This window comes from Drosophila simulans, chromosome 2L (genome assembly GCF_016746395.2).
Source record: "Drosophila simulans strain w501 chromosome 2L, Prin_Dsim_3.1, whole genome shotgun sequence".
Classification (NCBI taxonomy): Eukaryota; Metazoa; Arthropoda; class Insecta; order Diptera; family Drosophilidae; genus Drosophila; species Drosophila simulans.
Window position 1 is genome coordinate 8,558,668 of NC_052520.2, and position 15,831 is coordinate 8,574,498.

General features: G+C 40.0%; 1 protein-coding gene and 1 non-coding gene across 7 annotated transcripts in view; both read left to right on the forward strand.

The window, feature by feature from the left end:
- Positions 1–15,831, forward strand: part of LOC6731542 (semaphorin-1A) — a 131,185-nt gene that overhangs the window by 82,262 nt on the left and 33,092 nt on the right. For all 6 annotated transcript variants that reach the window (XM_039298595.2, XM_039298596.2, XM_039298597.2 and 3 more), the window contains exon 4: positions 14,002–14,098. In XM_039298595.2, coding sequence (XP_039154529.1) covers positions 14,002–14,098 — 97 coding nt within the window. The remainder of the gene's footprint in view (positions 1–14,001; positions 14,099–15,831) is intronic.
- Positions 3,080–3,151, forward strand: Trnad-guc. Its single transcript has one exon. It is a non-coding gene; the product is annotated as a tRNA-Asp (tRNA).

A 15,831-nucleotide genomic window follows, 5' to 3' on the forward strand; every position in this document is an offset into this window, starting at 1 on the left:
AGCAATCACGCTGTCAGTTTCTCCTGTAAAGTGTGTACTATTGGATAGTTGGATTCCCCCCACCTGCCTTTTGGTGATGTTCCTCTGAAATTTCCCGAGATGGTCTTCTATCTCGTGCAGGACCGCAAGTAGCTGCCATACTGATTGCCTGAATGGAGCGTGAGCTTCACACGCATAAACCTCTTCGCAGTCACCTGTAGAAGGGCGATGCCACTCGAGCACGGTTACTTAACTTTTACCGCCGCCGTGTTTTCCGGGGGATGAAAGGAACCGCAGAAGACGGCGAATGGCAACAGCAAATGCTGGCAGGTTGTTATAAGGAAAGGCCCCCAGTCTCGTCCTTTTTACTGCGCCAGGATGCGAAAACTCACTCAAAATAAATGCGCAATTAATTTTCATGGTAAAACTCGACGGGAACTTGGACCAAAGGTTCAACTGAGTAAAGTGGTGAGAGTTCGGTGCGGGGGTGTGGGTGCAGAAATTGTTGTTTCCTACTACAACTTTTGCCATTGAGGGCAAAAAATAATAATAACAAGCTGCTTGGCTCGGGCGAAAAGTCCACAAAACTTTGCTTAGAATGGAGGCAACAGAAAAAATGAAATCAAGTAATGAAAGGCAGCCAAGTAAACAGCTGCTGGAACATCAAAAAATATTCTTTTCAATAAAAACAAGCGTGTGAAATATTTATATACTTTTTTTCAGTTGTTCAACTGTACGCACAAATTTTAGCAACTACAATAAGCATTTTAAGTAAAGAAATAGTTTTTTAAGAGCTGGGAAAATCTTTTGTTATGTATGATAACACGTTTTGTTGAAACAAAAATTGTCATAAAACTTCTGTTTTCAATATAATTATTAAAAAAAATTGTCAAAAAAATGATTTTGAACGATGTCAAAAAATATGTTTAATTTCTTGCCGTGTGCACACTTATTAATTTATATTTCACGCAGAGCTTTGCTGAGTGAATATAAAAATGGAAATCAAAATATTCGGTGGCCACAAATGAGCAAAGTTTTCTTTTGCAGCTTTCACGTACTTTTTGTATTCCGTTTGTCCCTATTTTTGTTGCTTCCACAACTTTGGGGCAAAGCTGCAGAATTTATTGCTTTCGAAATGCGGTTGCGCATAAATGTGCAGCAAGCAAAACATGAACAATAGAAGAATCTCTTACAACTGCGGTCTCGAATGGACCCGAACTCAAATGAAATGAAAAATCCTCACATAATTGCAAACGCGTGAGATACTTGCCAAATGGCGAAATTATGAAAATGAAATGGGAAAAAGCTTTTCGCAGCCTCTTCTGGGCGGTTGGGAAAATCTCTTGGGTCTGTTCTGTTAATTTTTTTTTTTTAAATATTCCGTTCAGGTTTTTCCGCCTCGAAGGCATTTTGGCGCCTCGTCCTTGTGATTCGCCAACTATTACTTTGATGCCCTGCCATCTACATTTTTCTAATCAAATTCTTAAGCTATTAAAACTCTGTTCTTTTGGGAACAAATTGCTTTTGAGTACATTTTATATGAATGAATCGCTTTAAATGTTATAGCTTATGGCACACATTTCACAATGGAACCCACTGAAAGGAGCTTAACTATTAAATGCACCAAGAACATAATCCCAACCTTTTGCAGCTCACAGGAATATTTAATATTATTTTCCGGCCCAAACTAATCAATATTCGTGCGCAGAGAGCGAAAAGGACTTTAATTCCACATCAAACATGCATTGTTTGACGGTAGGCCCAGCATAAAGTGCATGAATATTTCATTCAGCCAACTACCCGCCTCGAATGCAGCCCAAATAATTGAGTGCTCTTTTATTTAACATGCAAAATTAATGACCGGGGTCTGCATGAATGCAATAAAACTATTAATCAATAAGCGCTCATATGCCCATTCACACAGTCTGAAGTGGCGGATAAAAAATGTGCAAGCATGAGAATAAAACTTTTGCCCACTTTATAAATTTAATGGAGTTTGCCAAAGCAGCACAGCAATTATATTTTCCAACTTTTTTTTTCCCAAACAGCAGTTTCAGTAGCTGCATGAGTAATAGTTTTTTTGCACAGGCATTATAAAAATTTGTTTTCTGATTAAAAAATAGTTATATGTATTGAGATATTCTTTCAGGGATTGGGATTTATATACGATATGGTTAAGTACTTTAAACTACTTATAACTTATTGGTATAATTGTGTGATGATATCATTTATAGACAGTCTTTAATTGTATAGCTTTGTGTCATAAAAATATTCTTGCATATTTATTATGAACTTTACATGTGAATGCTAAATAACTTTGGCATAATATCATCTACATTCTAGAAGTAACTATATTTTTTAATATGTTACGAAGCTTACTACTGTGAAGTAAAAACCGTTTGGATTCTGCCGACTCTCTACATGTATTTTTTTTTATTTCCCCCAGTTTTTTAGCCAGTTGTGAGTGGCTTTAGTTGGCCAAAGATTCTAGAGAAAGTCCGCAGCTGGAAGCGGCTGTAGAAAAAAATATATATATGGCTGGTAGGGGGTGAAAGTACAATAGCGCAAAGTTTCAAGTGGACTCGCATGTTCTGGCAGGGGTGGCGTCGGAAGGGGGTCGTCAGGGGGTGGCTATGGAAAGGGGATAGGGATCGGTAGAATGTTGGTCGTTGGCATCTGTTCAGCGTTGTGGCACATATTCCACTTTTGTCTTTTATTGCGTGTTGCTGGTCCCTGCAGCTTGTAGCTCAGCTTGGCTCCCCGGTTGAAAGCCCACCAGAAGCAGCAGCAGCGGCAGCACCAGCTTGTATTTCATTGTTTTAAAACAATGTTTCCCCATTTGGCTGCGCTGCTGACTTTGATTTGCCATCCCGCTCGCACGCCCCTTTATTGTAGTACGTTCATCTTTTTTTTTTTTTTGCCCTTATGCCCACTGTGCGATGTGTGCTTTAAGGCTTTAAAGCTTTCGTATACGTATACGTTATGTGAATAACTCGGAAACGATCGCCCTAATCTAATTAGATTAAAGCTCTCAGAATCATTGGGTAGATAGTTATTGCTATGGGCTACAAGTTACATATCTGGCAGACGGCAAACAACATCCTCGATAGTATAGTGGTTAGTATCCCCGCCTGTCACGCGGGAGACCGGGGTTCAATTCCCCGTCGGGGAGATGGATGATTTTTTTTTTATTATTAATAAAAAAGACAAAAAATCATCTTGAGCAACAAAAGAGCCTATAAAGGTAGCATTTATATCTTTTGAATGCGGATTTAAATGATTTCTGAAACATTTCTGAAACGTACACATTGGGTGATTGACGTCGGTCCTACTTCTCTCATTAATTTTTGTATGAGAAAGTTGTGGCTGGGTGTTGAAAGCAATAACAATAAATTGCCTGCGAAAGAATAACGTTTTCGGATACTCCTTAGGGACTCTCTCCACCCGCTTCCACGTAAAGCAGGCAACAAACAAATTAAGGTGAAACTAATAAATTTTCAACACTTAACAAAATGCAAACACAAACCGAAACCTCCAACTTTAGCATCGTTTGTTGTTGGCTGGTCACGCCCCCTCCATCCGCCGCCCACGAAAAAGGGAACTTGAAAATGTCTGGGAGGGTTTGGCTGGCCCTTTTGCTTGTTTCCTGTTTGTTGGAGCACATGGCGAACCTTAACAAAGTTTCTCCTCAAAATTAAGTTGCCTTCCTGGCTGCTATGCGAATTCAATAAATTTGCCCCAGGACATGTGGGTGTGCGCGCGTGTGTGTGTGTGTGTTTGAATGTGTTTTTGTTTGGGACAGGCAAAGCGAATTCGAGAATAGCAGCAATAACAGAAACAAAACAGGATGAAGGGCGGCTAGTGGAAAAAGTTTGCCCAGATCCTGTAATATGAAGACCACAAAACGGAACCCAAAAGCAACATTTCCCATCAGGGACGTAAGCAGGATATTATCAAGGGGACTAACTAATTTTAATGTATGCTATTTAATAACTATCTTGATACCTGTAGGGTTTTTTGTAATTTTAAGTCTCATTTTTTTCAGCTGATAATATTTTTAGCAATCCGATATCCGTCATGATATTGATATAAATGAGAATTCCATTTGAGGCTCTGTCGTTGGTCTGATGCAAACAATGAATATTTTCCAGTTCCTGCCCCATCCTTATACATTTTCCGCCATTTTCAGCTTATATGCGCAGTATACCTGCGGCTAAAGTTTCGAAAAAAATAAAAAATAATAATAATAACACAAAATTGGTGAAAAATTGCAAGCGAAAGGGTAAAGGAATCTGGGTTACAAACTTTTTCGAATTGTATTCTCGTTCTGTGTGAGCATTTTTTTGTGTGCCCTCTTGTGTTTCCCTCAAAGGGAATTTATGCCAACGCGAATATTTCCATTGATTTTAGTTCTCTTTATTGCCATTTTGCCATTCGCAATATATAGAGGAACCCCAGCGGTATTTGCATCTTTTAAACGTTGTTTTGTTTCTTTGGTTGGAACCCCTTGTCACGAGCAAATAAATTGCCGGCTTGCTGGAAAGCAATCGGAAAAAAGGGCAAAAGCAGTTTTGGTGGGTTGGGGGGTGAGGCGAAAAACCAGCTGCAACGGAAGCGAGCAAGCAGCGAACCAAAATGGCAATATGCACAAAGGGGCAGGACCAGAATTCCATTCAGCTCCCAATTCCGAGCACCATTCGATTATTCATTTTAGCCGACAGTCGCCAGGCAACTGTCCAACACAGTTGCAGTTGCACAACACGATGTGCATTACTCAAATGGAGCTCTAATGGCTGCTCCAATTGAAAACTAATCAGTGAATTGAGTAAATTGACAAAAAACGAGGCGAGCGCAAATGGAAATCACTGGTCCAAGTGTGTGCTATTAAAAATGTATATCAATACAAACTAATGAAAGTGCTGCCAAAGCTCAATTGGAAAAAAAGTTTAATTAGTATGGAATTAAATTGGGTCTAGAAGGTGTGCATGAAAGTGAGGTATATATGTACGGTTATGGAAAGGAAAACCAACTATCTAAATATATAAATAATATATTTATAATTACATAGATAAAGTATATATTGCCTATAATAATACAATACAACTCATAACCCATATACTAATGAAAACTTATTCTTTTGTATCTTTTTAGGTGTGTATCGTGTTATATATGAAGACTTCTACTTCCACAACAAGTATCTAGAGGCACCCCCTAAGTATACCTATTAGTCTACCGTACTCGTCCCTTTAAAAAACTGCACTCCATTAGCATCTCTAGAAACTTTAAGTTTTTCAATTCATCAGTTGCCAAGGTGAAAATTCCAGGGCAAAATTATTGCCTTTGAGAGATCCCGCACCCGCCATGTCAAGTAGAAAGAAAAAAAAAATGGAAAGGAACGGAAAACCGAACCCGAGAGACGACTTTAGCGTTTTACATTTTCCCCTGTTTTCCTCTTTCATTTTGACAAGCATTTTTCCGGCTCGCCCTTATCATTGTCTTTGCACTTCTTCTGAGCCTGTGGCGCTTTTATCTTTACTTTCAGTTTACTTTATATCTTTTGTACTCTTTATGTCTTTTGTATCTCTGGTACGTGTGCCGTACGTATTCAGCTGCGTAAAATTATAAAAGCCCGGCCTCTTTGGCCGATTTCAAAGCAAGCGTTTTTCTACCGAACCAACCATTCGGCACTTAAGACTTTCAGCTTCATCGGCTTTCCGTTTAAATAAATAAAACGCTGCGGAAGAAGTTTATCCCGACAAAGTGCTGAGCGGGCTGAAAACTCGTTGCAGGAACCTCGAAAAGCCACAAGTAGTCGAAGGAATCTAGAAGTGTGTATGTACATACATATATATATGCTTTCATCATAAAATCATGCACGATGGCAATGATGACATTGACGAGTAGAATTCTGAAAGCGTTTCCTAGGATTTAACTCAGTCCCCCCCTTGCTTTGTCTGCTACTAAAACCCTCATCTAGAATCCACTGAATAGGTAAATAAATCCACAGGAGTCTAGAATTGAGAAGACCAATCAATTACACTATGAAATGGGTTGCTTATTCTGAAACCATCATGTTTTATCAATACATCATTTGTTTTAATAAAATGTGTATCTTTAAGCAATATACTACAATCCTAATTTCGATGCAAAGTAATTAAAAAGCCGTTTGTTAGCCTTTTGATATAGTGACGAAACGCACATACGTTTCAAAAATCTTTAATCGACTTGACAATCGAATAAGCACATATGACTATTTTTGTACATCTCAGAGACACCAGAAAGGCAGGTTGTGCCAACCGGTGGCCGCAATTCGAGGCAGATGCATCGATGCAAATTGGTGGGCGGTTCACACAGCATAGCTGCAAAGTTAAGTCCTCGTCCGCGGACGTTTGTGTATGTGATCCGGATAGTTGCCAACGCTCGATTTAGCACGAGCTACCCTCAGAGATGCGAAGTACCTAGAGGTATTTTTGACTAGGCTTTAATGTACACAAGGTACATTTAAATGGGAAAACTAGGCACTTTTCGTAAGCTAGAAATTACAATCAGCGATTGGTAAATTCTTAGTTAAATGTATTATCTCTGATAATATATATATAAAAAGATTTGTTTAAGAATGTTTTGCTTTTTATTGTTGAATGAGATTTCCATTAAGTTTGCTACATATTTTTGGCACACAACCCCATGTGGGTCAATTAAAGAAATTGTACCTTGGTCTGGTCATCACTGCAGTTGGCACTTTATGTTAGAGTGCGCGTGCCACGTGAACCACAAAAGCCTGGCAAAGCTGATTCCGCCCGGTGGCAGCGTCCGTTTTATGGGTCATTGGATCATCAGTAGGGTAGCAGAAGGAGGGTGATGCACTCGCAGAAAGGGTGACCAGCGAGAGGAGGTGGCCCCGCTCCGTGTCCGGATCCGGATCCGTACTGATGAAAAGCGCAAAGCGAGCGCATAACCTACATGCTGCTGTCACGGCACTGAGATGGCTCAGCCACGTCGAGATGAGCCGGGCAGATGTCCTCCGAACGACAGGCAAACGGCATCATTAAACAGGAGCAAAGTGCCCATCCTCGTCGTCGCCATCATCAGCTTCATCATCATCCGAGCGGAGCACCAGTTGGCGATTCCACCGAGGATGGGTCATGTATTGTCATGTGGCAATACACATCAACTTCAGCACGTGCTTGCGCCTTGGGCACTGGAAGAAAATTAAAAACCAGGGTACTCAAAGTCGTTAAACATGTGGGACTTGTGCTTAAAATTCAAAGTTCACTGATTATTACCCAATATCTAGCTAGATTATAATTTAAATGTAAGGAAATAGTCAACTTTAACCGTTATTTTTCTTATTTTTCGAATACCTTTCGTTTTAATGTTATATATTGCAGAGATAACTATTAAAATATTATTTTTGAAAGCAACGGGTAATAGGCTTTAGCCCCTAAAGTTGTCTCACTTTATGGGTTTAAGTTCGTTTTAGTATGATTACCAGCTCGTACGGCTTGAACGTGTCCTATCGCTGTGAAAGCCTCACAATTTCCGAGAAATTTTCTTCCTGTATAAAATGCATCGCACACATGTTTGTATCATCTGCCTGCCGCTCGTCCTGACATTTTGGATTTCGTGCCGAGCATTTCTTAGGTGGCACCTCCATTCTGCCGCGGCATTAAGTGCAGCCGATTTATGGGGCAACTGCAAGTCATTGTTTGATTGTGTGCGTGCCCCAGTCACTCCTGATCAATTACACCCGCCGACGTTTGTTTGAAGGTTCGGGCCCGGGATCCTCGAGTCCTTGGAGCCGGGGCGCCCCAAAACAGCCAGGCTTTTAAACCGGGTCGTGCCCATATTTGTGTGCAAGCGGCATATCATTGTCACTGTAATAAGTGACGCGTGTACTTAGTGCATACACCTGAGTCCTGAGATCCTGACAGTACTGGCAAGTTAGTTGTTTCTTAGCCAAGTATAGAAGGTCCTTAATCGAGAAAAGTTGATAATATTTGGTATATACCTTTTTATTGCCAGTACGCTACTATATTTGTAAAGAAGTGTCTTCCCAATTGATGTTGTAATTTAAATCAATTAAAATAAAAGTATATATATATATTAGTTAGCCGGGTACCTTTGTAATTTTTAAATCTTTTAAATAAGCTCCTTGCTGTTGTAATAGCTTAATATTTTATTTATTAATTATTATAGTCAGTTAATATTATTTTTTAGCTATTATTTACAACCTAGCTACTTTTGATACACCGACAATACCAACACTGTCACTGTGTCAGCTTGTGATTCATTCTCGTGTGTCCCAGTTGTAAATGGATGTGGGTTCGGGTGGGTACCCGGAGCAAAGTAACCTGCACCTGACTGAACGGCGCCCAGGTACATGCCCCCATCTCGTGTTTGTTTAGGCACATGTAAAGCACATCTTATCTGAGTCATGTCGCTGTGAGTTTGGGTTCCAGGAGCCAAGATCCGGGATTATGCGAGTAAACAGCACATGGCTGGGCAGGATGGGGATGTGAGACTCAGTGGCATCATTTAGACCCTGTTTGGATAACACATCACGTTCCTGCGAAAAGGGGATGGTCCCTAATGACGATGAAATGTATACCTCAAAGGAAGAGTATACTTAATTTCAGATATTTCAATTTTAACAGCGAAAGTAAGAAAGATTAATGTAAATTGTTTAAAAATGCAGTAAGAACGCAGAAATGACAACGTATTTCAATATTTCTGCTCTTACTTAACTTCATTTCTTCCCGGCCAACTTTCCGCCATTTAATCGAACATATTTATTCCGCTGCAATTCTCGCACTTGGTTGCAAACATACATATGTCGTCTGGTGGAATTCTTCGGTTTCCTTATGCGGAAACACCTGGTAATTTGTTGCGACATTTTGTTGTCGTTATGCAACCCAACTGTGTGGCCCATCTGATGTTCCAACAAGCCGCGCAAGACATCAGCAGGGTTGTCGGGTCGGGAAAATGCATACTTTTCCGGTGAGTGCACAAAGGATATGTGGAAAGCAGGGCGCGATGTGCGTAAATAAATGCAATATAATACAATAATAATTAAAGCGGCATGCAATACGACGCCGAGGTGCATGTCCTTTCGATCCTGTAGCGCATGTGCCTGGCGTTAATTGCTGCATAAATGACATGGAGTTCATATCCTGTCACAGTTCGTGGCAACCGCAGGTCGCTGAAACGACCTCGATGCCCGCAGCTCGGCTCTTTTGGACTAAATGAATTTACAAGCCTTTACGGCATTTCCCGATTAATTTCATTTGGCTCGAAACACGCTTGTCCGCAGCGAAAAGTAAGAAACATGTTAATATATTGATTTTGCTCAATTTTAAGTAAACGCAGTTGTTCATTTCAGCTCCGTTGCGATACTGCATTTTTTCATTTTAGAAACCAATTTGTTGTATTTCAGGATATAGAATGTTAAAATAATAACAAATACCTCTGTTTGCGCTCTGTGTAAATATGAAATGTATTTCACTGGAGGCTAAATGAATTCCGCAACATTTACATAATTCTTTTTACGCGCTTTGATTTTTTAATAGAGTTTTTTCGTTTATAAATTGTTGATGAATTCAAATGTAATTGGCATACGATTTAAAATATTAATGACGCTTTCAAAGCATCGAAAAAATGGCAATCCCGCGGCTTCAAAACTATTTATTTTGCGGAGGTTTACCTCGCATTACGCGGAATTTGCAGTCGTGGCTTTCGTCACATGCTAAATAAATTTGATTTGCTCAAAATTGTATGCGTGAAAATGCAAAATAAAAAAAGTCTATGATGTGATAAAACTATTCACCACTGATTTGTTTGCTGTTACATAAAACAAGACAATTTTGAATTATTTTGGATAGCTAATTGAGTTGACTGCTGTGAAATCAATTAATTGGTAACGTGAGATGTGTGTCAAAGGGAATTTCACCTACTCCAAATGGCCTAATAGGCCAATCAGTGTCTACCTAAAACAAATTAAATGCAAATTTCGTAATCTCACTTATCAATCGCATTCACACCCGGAATTCCGAAAATCCCTATTAAATTACGGCGATTCGCCGCAAAGGGCGTAACTCCATCAAGTTGCCGACTTCAGCGAAAACGAAATTGACAACTTTGGCAATGGCGCAGTGGAGGCATGGCAAAACAAAGCAAATCAAAAATTGCCATTGAGCTAAGAGTGGGATGAAATGGAATGGAGCCACTGCTCCGATAAGCTGGAATTCGAAGGAGATGTGTCCTGTTCCCAGGGTCAGCTCGCGGCATTCATTTCAGTTTTCGTTTCGAGGTCCTCCGGAAGAATAAACTCCAGGATCCCCTGAATTTTGGACGCTTGCCTCCTGCTCTTTTCTCCCATGCCGTTTGTGCGTCCGATTCGGTTTCGGATTCCGATTCGGATTCAGATTCAGATTCAGATTCTGTCTGGTCTGGTCTGGCCATTTGATGTGTCCTCTGTCGACCGTTGGCGTTCATTTCAATTAAATGCAAATCTCAACGAGGGATTTTTCCTTCTCCACACTTTTTTTTGTTTTTTTTTTTTTTTGTTTCGGCCGCCGTGTTATTGTTGCTTTTTCATCGGGGTGTGTGGAATCGTTTCCAAAGTCGAGGAATGCTTTTCACGCGTCGCTGCATTTTGTTTTCCGGCAAGCCAAGCCGCTTTTCTCCTTCTACCCTTGAGCAGCGAAGTTTATTTCTTTTTTGGCTTTCATATAATTTTTATGAGAGGTGTCAGGAATAATTTGCTTCGTTTCCTTGAAGTAAGGTCTTCCTTTCTTTCAAGACAACTATCGGTGTTGGTTTTTTTTTTGTTGAAACATGAAATGAAATTTGCGATGGTGTTAATGCCAATAAGTAAAAAGTAATTTTCACATTTATTACACCAAATTTATAGCTGATACAGTAAAAACAGGATTAATTATATAGACAAGGCATCGTTGAAAGTCCGAATAAATTGAATTTTTCAGTGAACGTGATTTTAAAACTAATTAATTTAACAATGGAATATTTTTTCGTCTTTATAATCTTAGGAGTCCGCCTTGCATATCTTCCTTCCGGAAGCCTTTATTATTGACAGACTGCACATTTGCCTTTCTGCTGAGCGCTAGTCCTGCCGTTTTATGGCCTTTTTCTCTTATTTCTCTCGGCAGCACTAAGAGCAACATTTGACTTGCATTTAAGAAGAGGTTTTTGCATTTTTAATGCCGCATTGTTGTCTGCCCTTCCGTTACGCCCATTGCAAGCGAATGTGAATCTGAAATATTTGCAGGGAATGAGGCCTTGGCGAGTGGTCATCACACCTGTAAACGGACGCCATTTTGTTTGCGCGCGCCATCTTGGGGAAATATTTACCGTTGTAACCAGGACTGCCAACCTGTTCAGGAATTCCGCGAGTGCAAATGAAAAATTCATTAAGAAAATATTTAATAATCAACGTATTTTTTCGCCTTTTTTTTATTTGGTTTGGTGTGTGCGATTTGTTTGTGTGCGCAAGAGGTGGCGAGAAAATGCCGCAGGATCGAAAAGTTGACCATTAAGTTGGCCGGTCCTTGCACAGTCACGTTCGCAAGTCAATGTCAAACACGAAGGACTCCGCCACTCCAGTCGCTAGATGTGCCCGTACGTCAGAAATTTTATTTTATTTTCCGTTGAATTTGCATAATTTCGAGCAGTCAGTGCCCGGTCCAGTTGATTAAAGTGATAGACTCTGACACGGGGTTCCCTTTTCTTTTTCCTGTCTGGCCGGTCCTTTGTTCAAATATACATACTATGCGAGTGTGCTCATGGGGAAACGGGAATTGGACTGGGACCGCTTCGCTTTCGGTGTATTTTCTCGCTCTCTTTTTCTCTATTTTTTAGATTGCAGTTTGCTTTTTGCAAAGTCAAGGTAAATATTAGATTTTTGGTTGCGAAATTTCTCGCTCTTTTCCGGTTCCACTTTTCCCTCTATGCAGATGAACGTGTGTGTGTGTGTCAGGGCGGTATTGTGTGCAGATGTAGGTAAGGCAAATATTAGCTTACAATTTTGGGCTTACAAAGTTTTTGGCCAGGTCGACAAAAGGCCCGCGGTGGCATTAAACAAAAGTTGGACTTGTAGCACAAAAAGTGCTTCGGGGGACAGCAGGCTGAGTAATGAGATGGGCTAGCTGGCACGGGCCTTTTGTGAGTGAGGAAAAGCTTCAGGGACAACAAATGAGAATCATTATCATACAAATGAGAATGGTTGCGAGCGCTGGCTAAGGTCTTGAAAATCGTCTTCAAAACGAACTGAGTAAAAAATGAAACAGAGATTTCGCTTCAAGATCATAAGCAGTACTTACAGAATTTACAAAAATTTAATAATCCAAAATGCAAGTAACTACTATAGCTACATAAAGTTATTTTCACTTAACCGAATGAAAAACTCTATTTCAATTTACTCTTATTCATTATTTCTCTCTCTTTCCTTAAGTTTTTCTTTCTTATCACGTCATAGCATCCTTACTTGTTTGTCTATCCTTCTACCTTAAGCATTTCTCAGGTTTTTGCCTGCAATAATTATTTTTCCATTCGTTATTTTCATTTTCCCTGATTTTCTGCAGCTTTTGTCTTGTGTCCCTTTCCTTCGGCTACTATTTGTTGGTTTTGTTGCTTTTAATTACAAGGTAAAATTAAAAAAAATGTCGCTTCATTTGAAGGACTCTGTTGCGGGTCCAGGTTTTAACTTTTCCCATAGTTAGCACAGATCTCCTGCCCCCATCCATAAAAAAGGACTCCCCCACATTTGCGCACATGTCCCGCGTGTCACGTTAAATGTCAAGCAAACAAAAGGCTCTTCTGTCTCGTGCATAAAAGCGTTCATTCTACCCATTAATTTTAGCATTCGTTTTTTGCCATTCTTGCCGCTTGTTTTTTATTCTCACCCGTTGAAATGAAAAGTAGACGAGCATGAAAAGAGTCCAAATGCGCTTTCAATAACCAGGTGGCATTCACCAGTCCTTTTCCACGCACCCATTTGAAAGGGACGTTGGATGTTGGAAAAAAAAAACTTTTTTGCTCTTTTGAGGTTGACCGAACATTTGCAGTTAAAAGTTAAAAGCTCACTGGAAAGGCAAAAAAGTTTGGGAAAATAAGAAAAATTATTTTTAGCTTCTGCAACGTCATTGATCCAAATGCTGGCTGCTGGTGAAATAAGTACTAAATGCGCGATAAAAAGATGAAACCACAGGGATCTATGCAATCCAAATGGTTTTCATTAAAAATTTAATATATATGATTATATTCAAAGCTTTCTTTTATGTTCTTATGAATTTTAAAAGCAGTTTTGAAATGAAATTATTGCCTTAACTATTTTTGATAATAAACTTAGGCATAATATTTTTTAAAGCGCGTTTATTATTATTTCACGAAAGAAACTACATAAATTATTGAAACTTCAGAGTTTACCTTGCGGCTTAATCCCCGTGGCAACCGCTTCTCTTTTTATCGGCCAGACAGATGGATGAACTGGTTGCAGTTTGTGGCAAGTGGCAAGGCAACAAAGGTTTTCCGGAACGGCTGCATAAAGTAGATGCAAATAACCAAAGTAAACAAACGACAAAAATTGTACTTGCAGCTGCTGATTATGTTGCTGTTGCTAAACGGGCCATTCTAAGTGCAGCTGCCCTTTTTTGCATATCAGCGGGTGGGAATGTTGCCATCAGGACTCCCGGCGTCATGCCCCATGCCCCGTGCCCCATTTCCCATTTCCTTTTTTGCAACTTCAGCTGCGTTGGTTCCCTTTGCAGCGCCATGTGGCTAAATATTCCACTGCTTTTTACGCTGCTGCCAGATAATCCGCTTGCCATTTTCCTTTCTTCTCAACTGCCTTTTGTCGCCTTTAACGCCGCCTAATTGCCTAATTAGGCATTTGCTGGCCGAACCAAAACCATCCGGCCATCTCATCTGTCTCCCAGCCAGCCGGCTTCTATCCACTCCCCGTTGCCTGGTGCAATTTATTTATAATCCTCTTTTCTTTCCGGCTTCCAGGTCCCGAAGATGTACTGAAGTTTGTGGGCAACGAAAGTGTTGTGGATCACTTCAAGCTCGTCACCAAGGATGGCAACAGTCTGCTCATCGGTGCCAGGTAAGAGACCATTTATCCCTTAACTTTAAAAATATAATATCCTTGTGATGCGTTTAGAGGAGCACATATTGGGTTAAGGAATTGAATAACCGGCAGCAACTAATCTTATTAAATGTGTAATCATTTTCCCCACATTTCGACATGTTGGTCCATTGAAAAACAACTCATGTCAATTATAAACCATTGAAATAAAATGTGAGCTTAATCCCCCTTGACCTAGCTGGCATTAAATTGTAACAAAAATCCATTGAGTTAAATTATTTATGAGTGGTACCCCCAATTATGTTCGCATTGGCTTTGTTACATTGTCAATTCCCCCAAGGTTGGATTCCTTGTAAGTCGGCGCCAAGGATTGGGTTGAAGGGAAGGAGGATATCTCTGAAATTGGTAGGAATAAGGGCAAGTGAAAAATACACATAAAGCAAACTTCATTTTATTTTCTGCAGACATTGTATTTAATTTAAGTAGAAGATACTAGCATGTTCACTTCCCCATATATGTACGTACCAACATGACAAACTTTCTCGGAGCCGAAAATGAGTAGAACGCATGGGGTTTTCGGGGGCATGAAGTCTACCCTTAGCTAGTTCTCGTGGCAACTTTGATTTTGCCGGCAACGCTGGCAAGAGAAACAGAAACAAAAACCAGTGCGAAAGGAAGCGGAAACTTTTGCAGCAGGTGCCCCAAAGATATGAGGAACTGTGCTAAAGTTTCCAGTACTTCCTTCTCGAGATATAACCCCAGAAGACTTAAAGGGTTGCCAAGGTTTTTCGGGCGAGACTCAGGCTTTTTTCGAAAGTGCGGGGTACGGTGGATTTTGTCGTTGTCAGAGACCGCAAAATATGTTTGCTGCAAATGTTGGGTTTATTATATTTTGCCTAGACAATGCCAGCACATATGAGCACATAAACACACCCACATTACCGCTCACACATGGACAACGCACTGACATACATATTAAAATGTTGCACACTTTTTGGGGCCCAACGAGACTTAATAAACTTGCTTCACTCGGTGTCTTCATGTGTGTGATTGTGAATGCGGCGTCGTGTTAACTTTTTTAGTCGAAGAATGCTTGCAGCTTGTAATGAATGGACCGAATTCCTACATCAAATGGAACAATGGTAAAATGTCCGGACAGGGCTTCAACTTTAAATAGTTCGTGGTCATTCAATGCACACATAATTAAATGGAAAGAATGGAGTTCTGTTTTAACTACATGGCAGGACATGTTTCCATGGAATGAGTTCACATACATAATATTATTTACTAAAGCTTAAATCCAGATGCCTAAATATAGAAGCAGAATTTCTCAATTACGTTCTAAACGAATTTGCAAAATAATTCGCCTAAATAGTTGCTATAAATAAAGTTTGAAAGCGCTTTCTGAGTCGTTTTGCTGCCGAGTAATTTACAATGTGAAGATAATGAGGCAATAAAATGCAAAACCATAACCAAAGCAGGAAAATAAAGAAAAACTCCTTCCTTTTACATATATACATATATGTATGTGCTTGGTTTTTCTCCAGTCTTTTTATTTTTTTGTATTTTCGCACGCATGAACAAATTTGTATGCCGGCAATGTCGTATCCAGAGTTGCCACTTACGTGATTAATGGATTTTTAACAAGTTGCACACTCGCATTGCGAAAGGGAATTCACACACGCACATATCCACTTATCAGACCCCAAAAGAGTCAAAGTAACCAAAGGAAAACCTCTTCTGCGAATGTC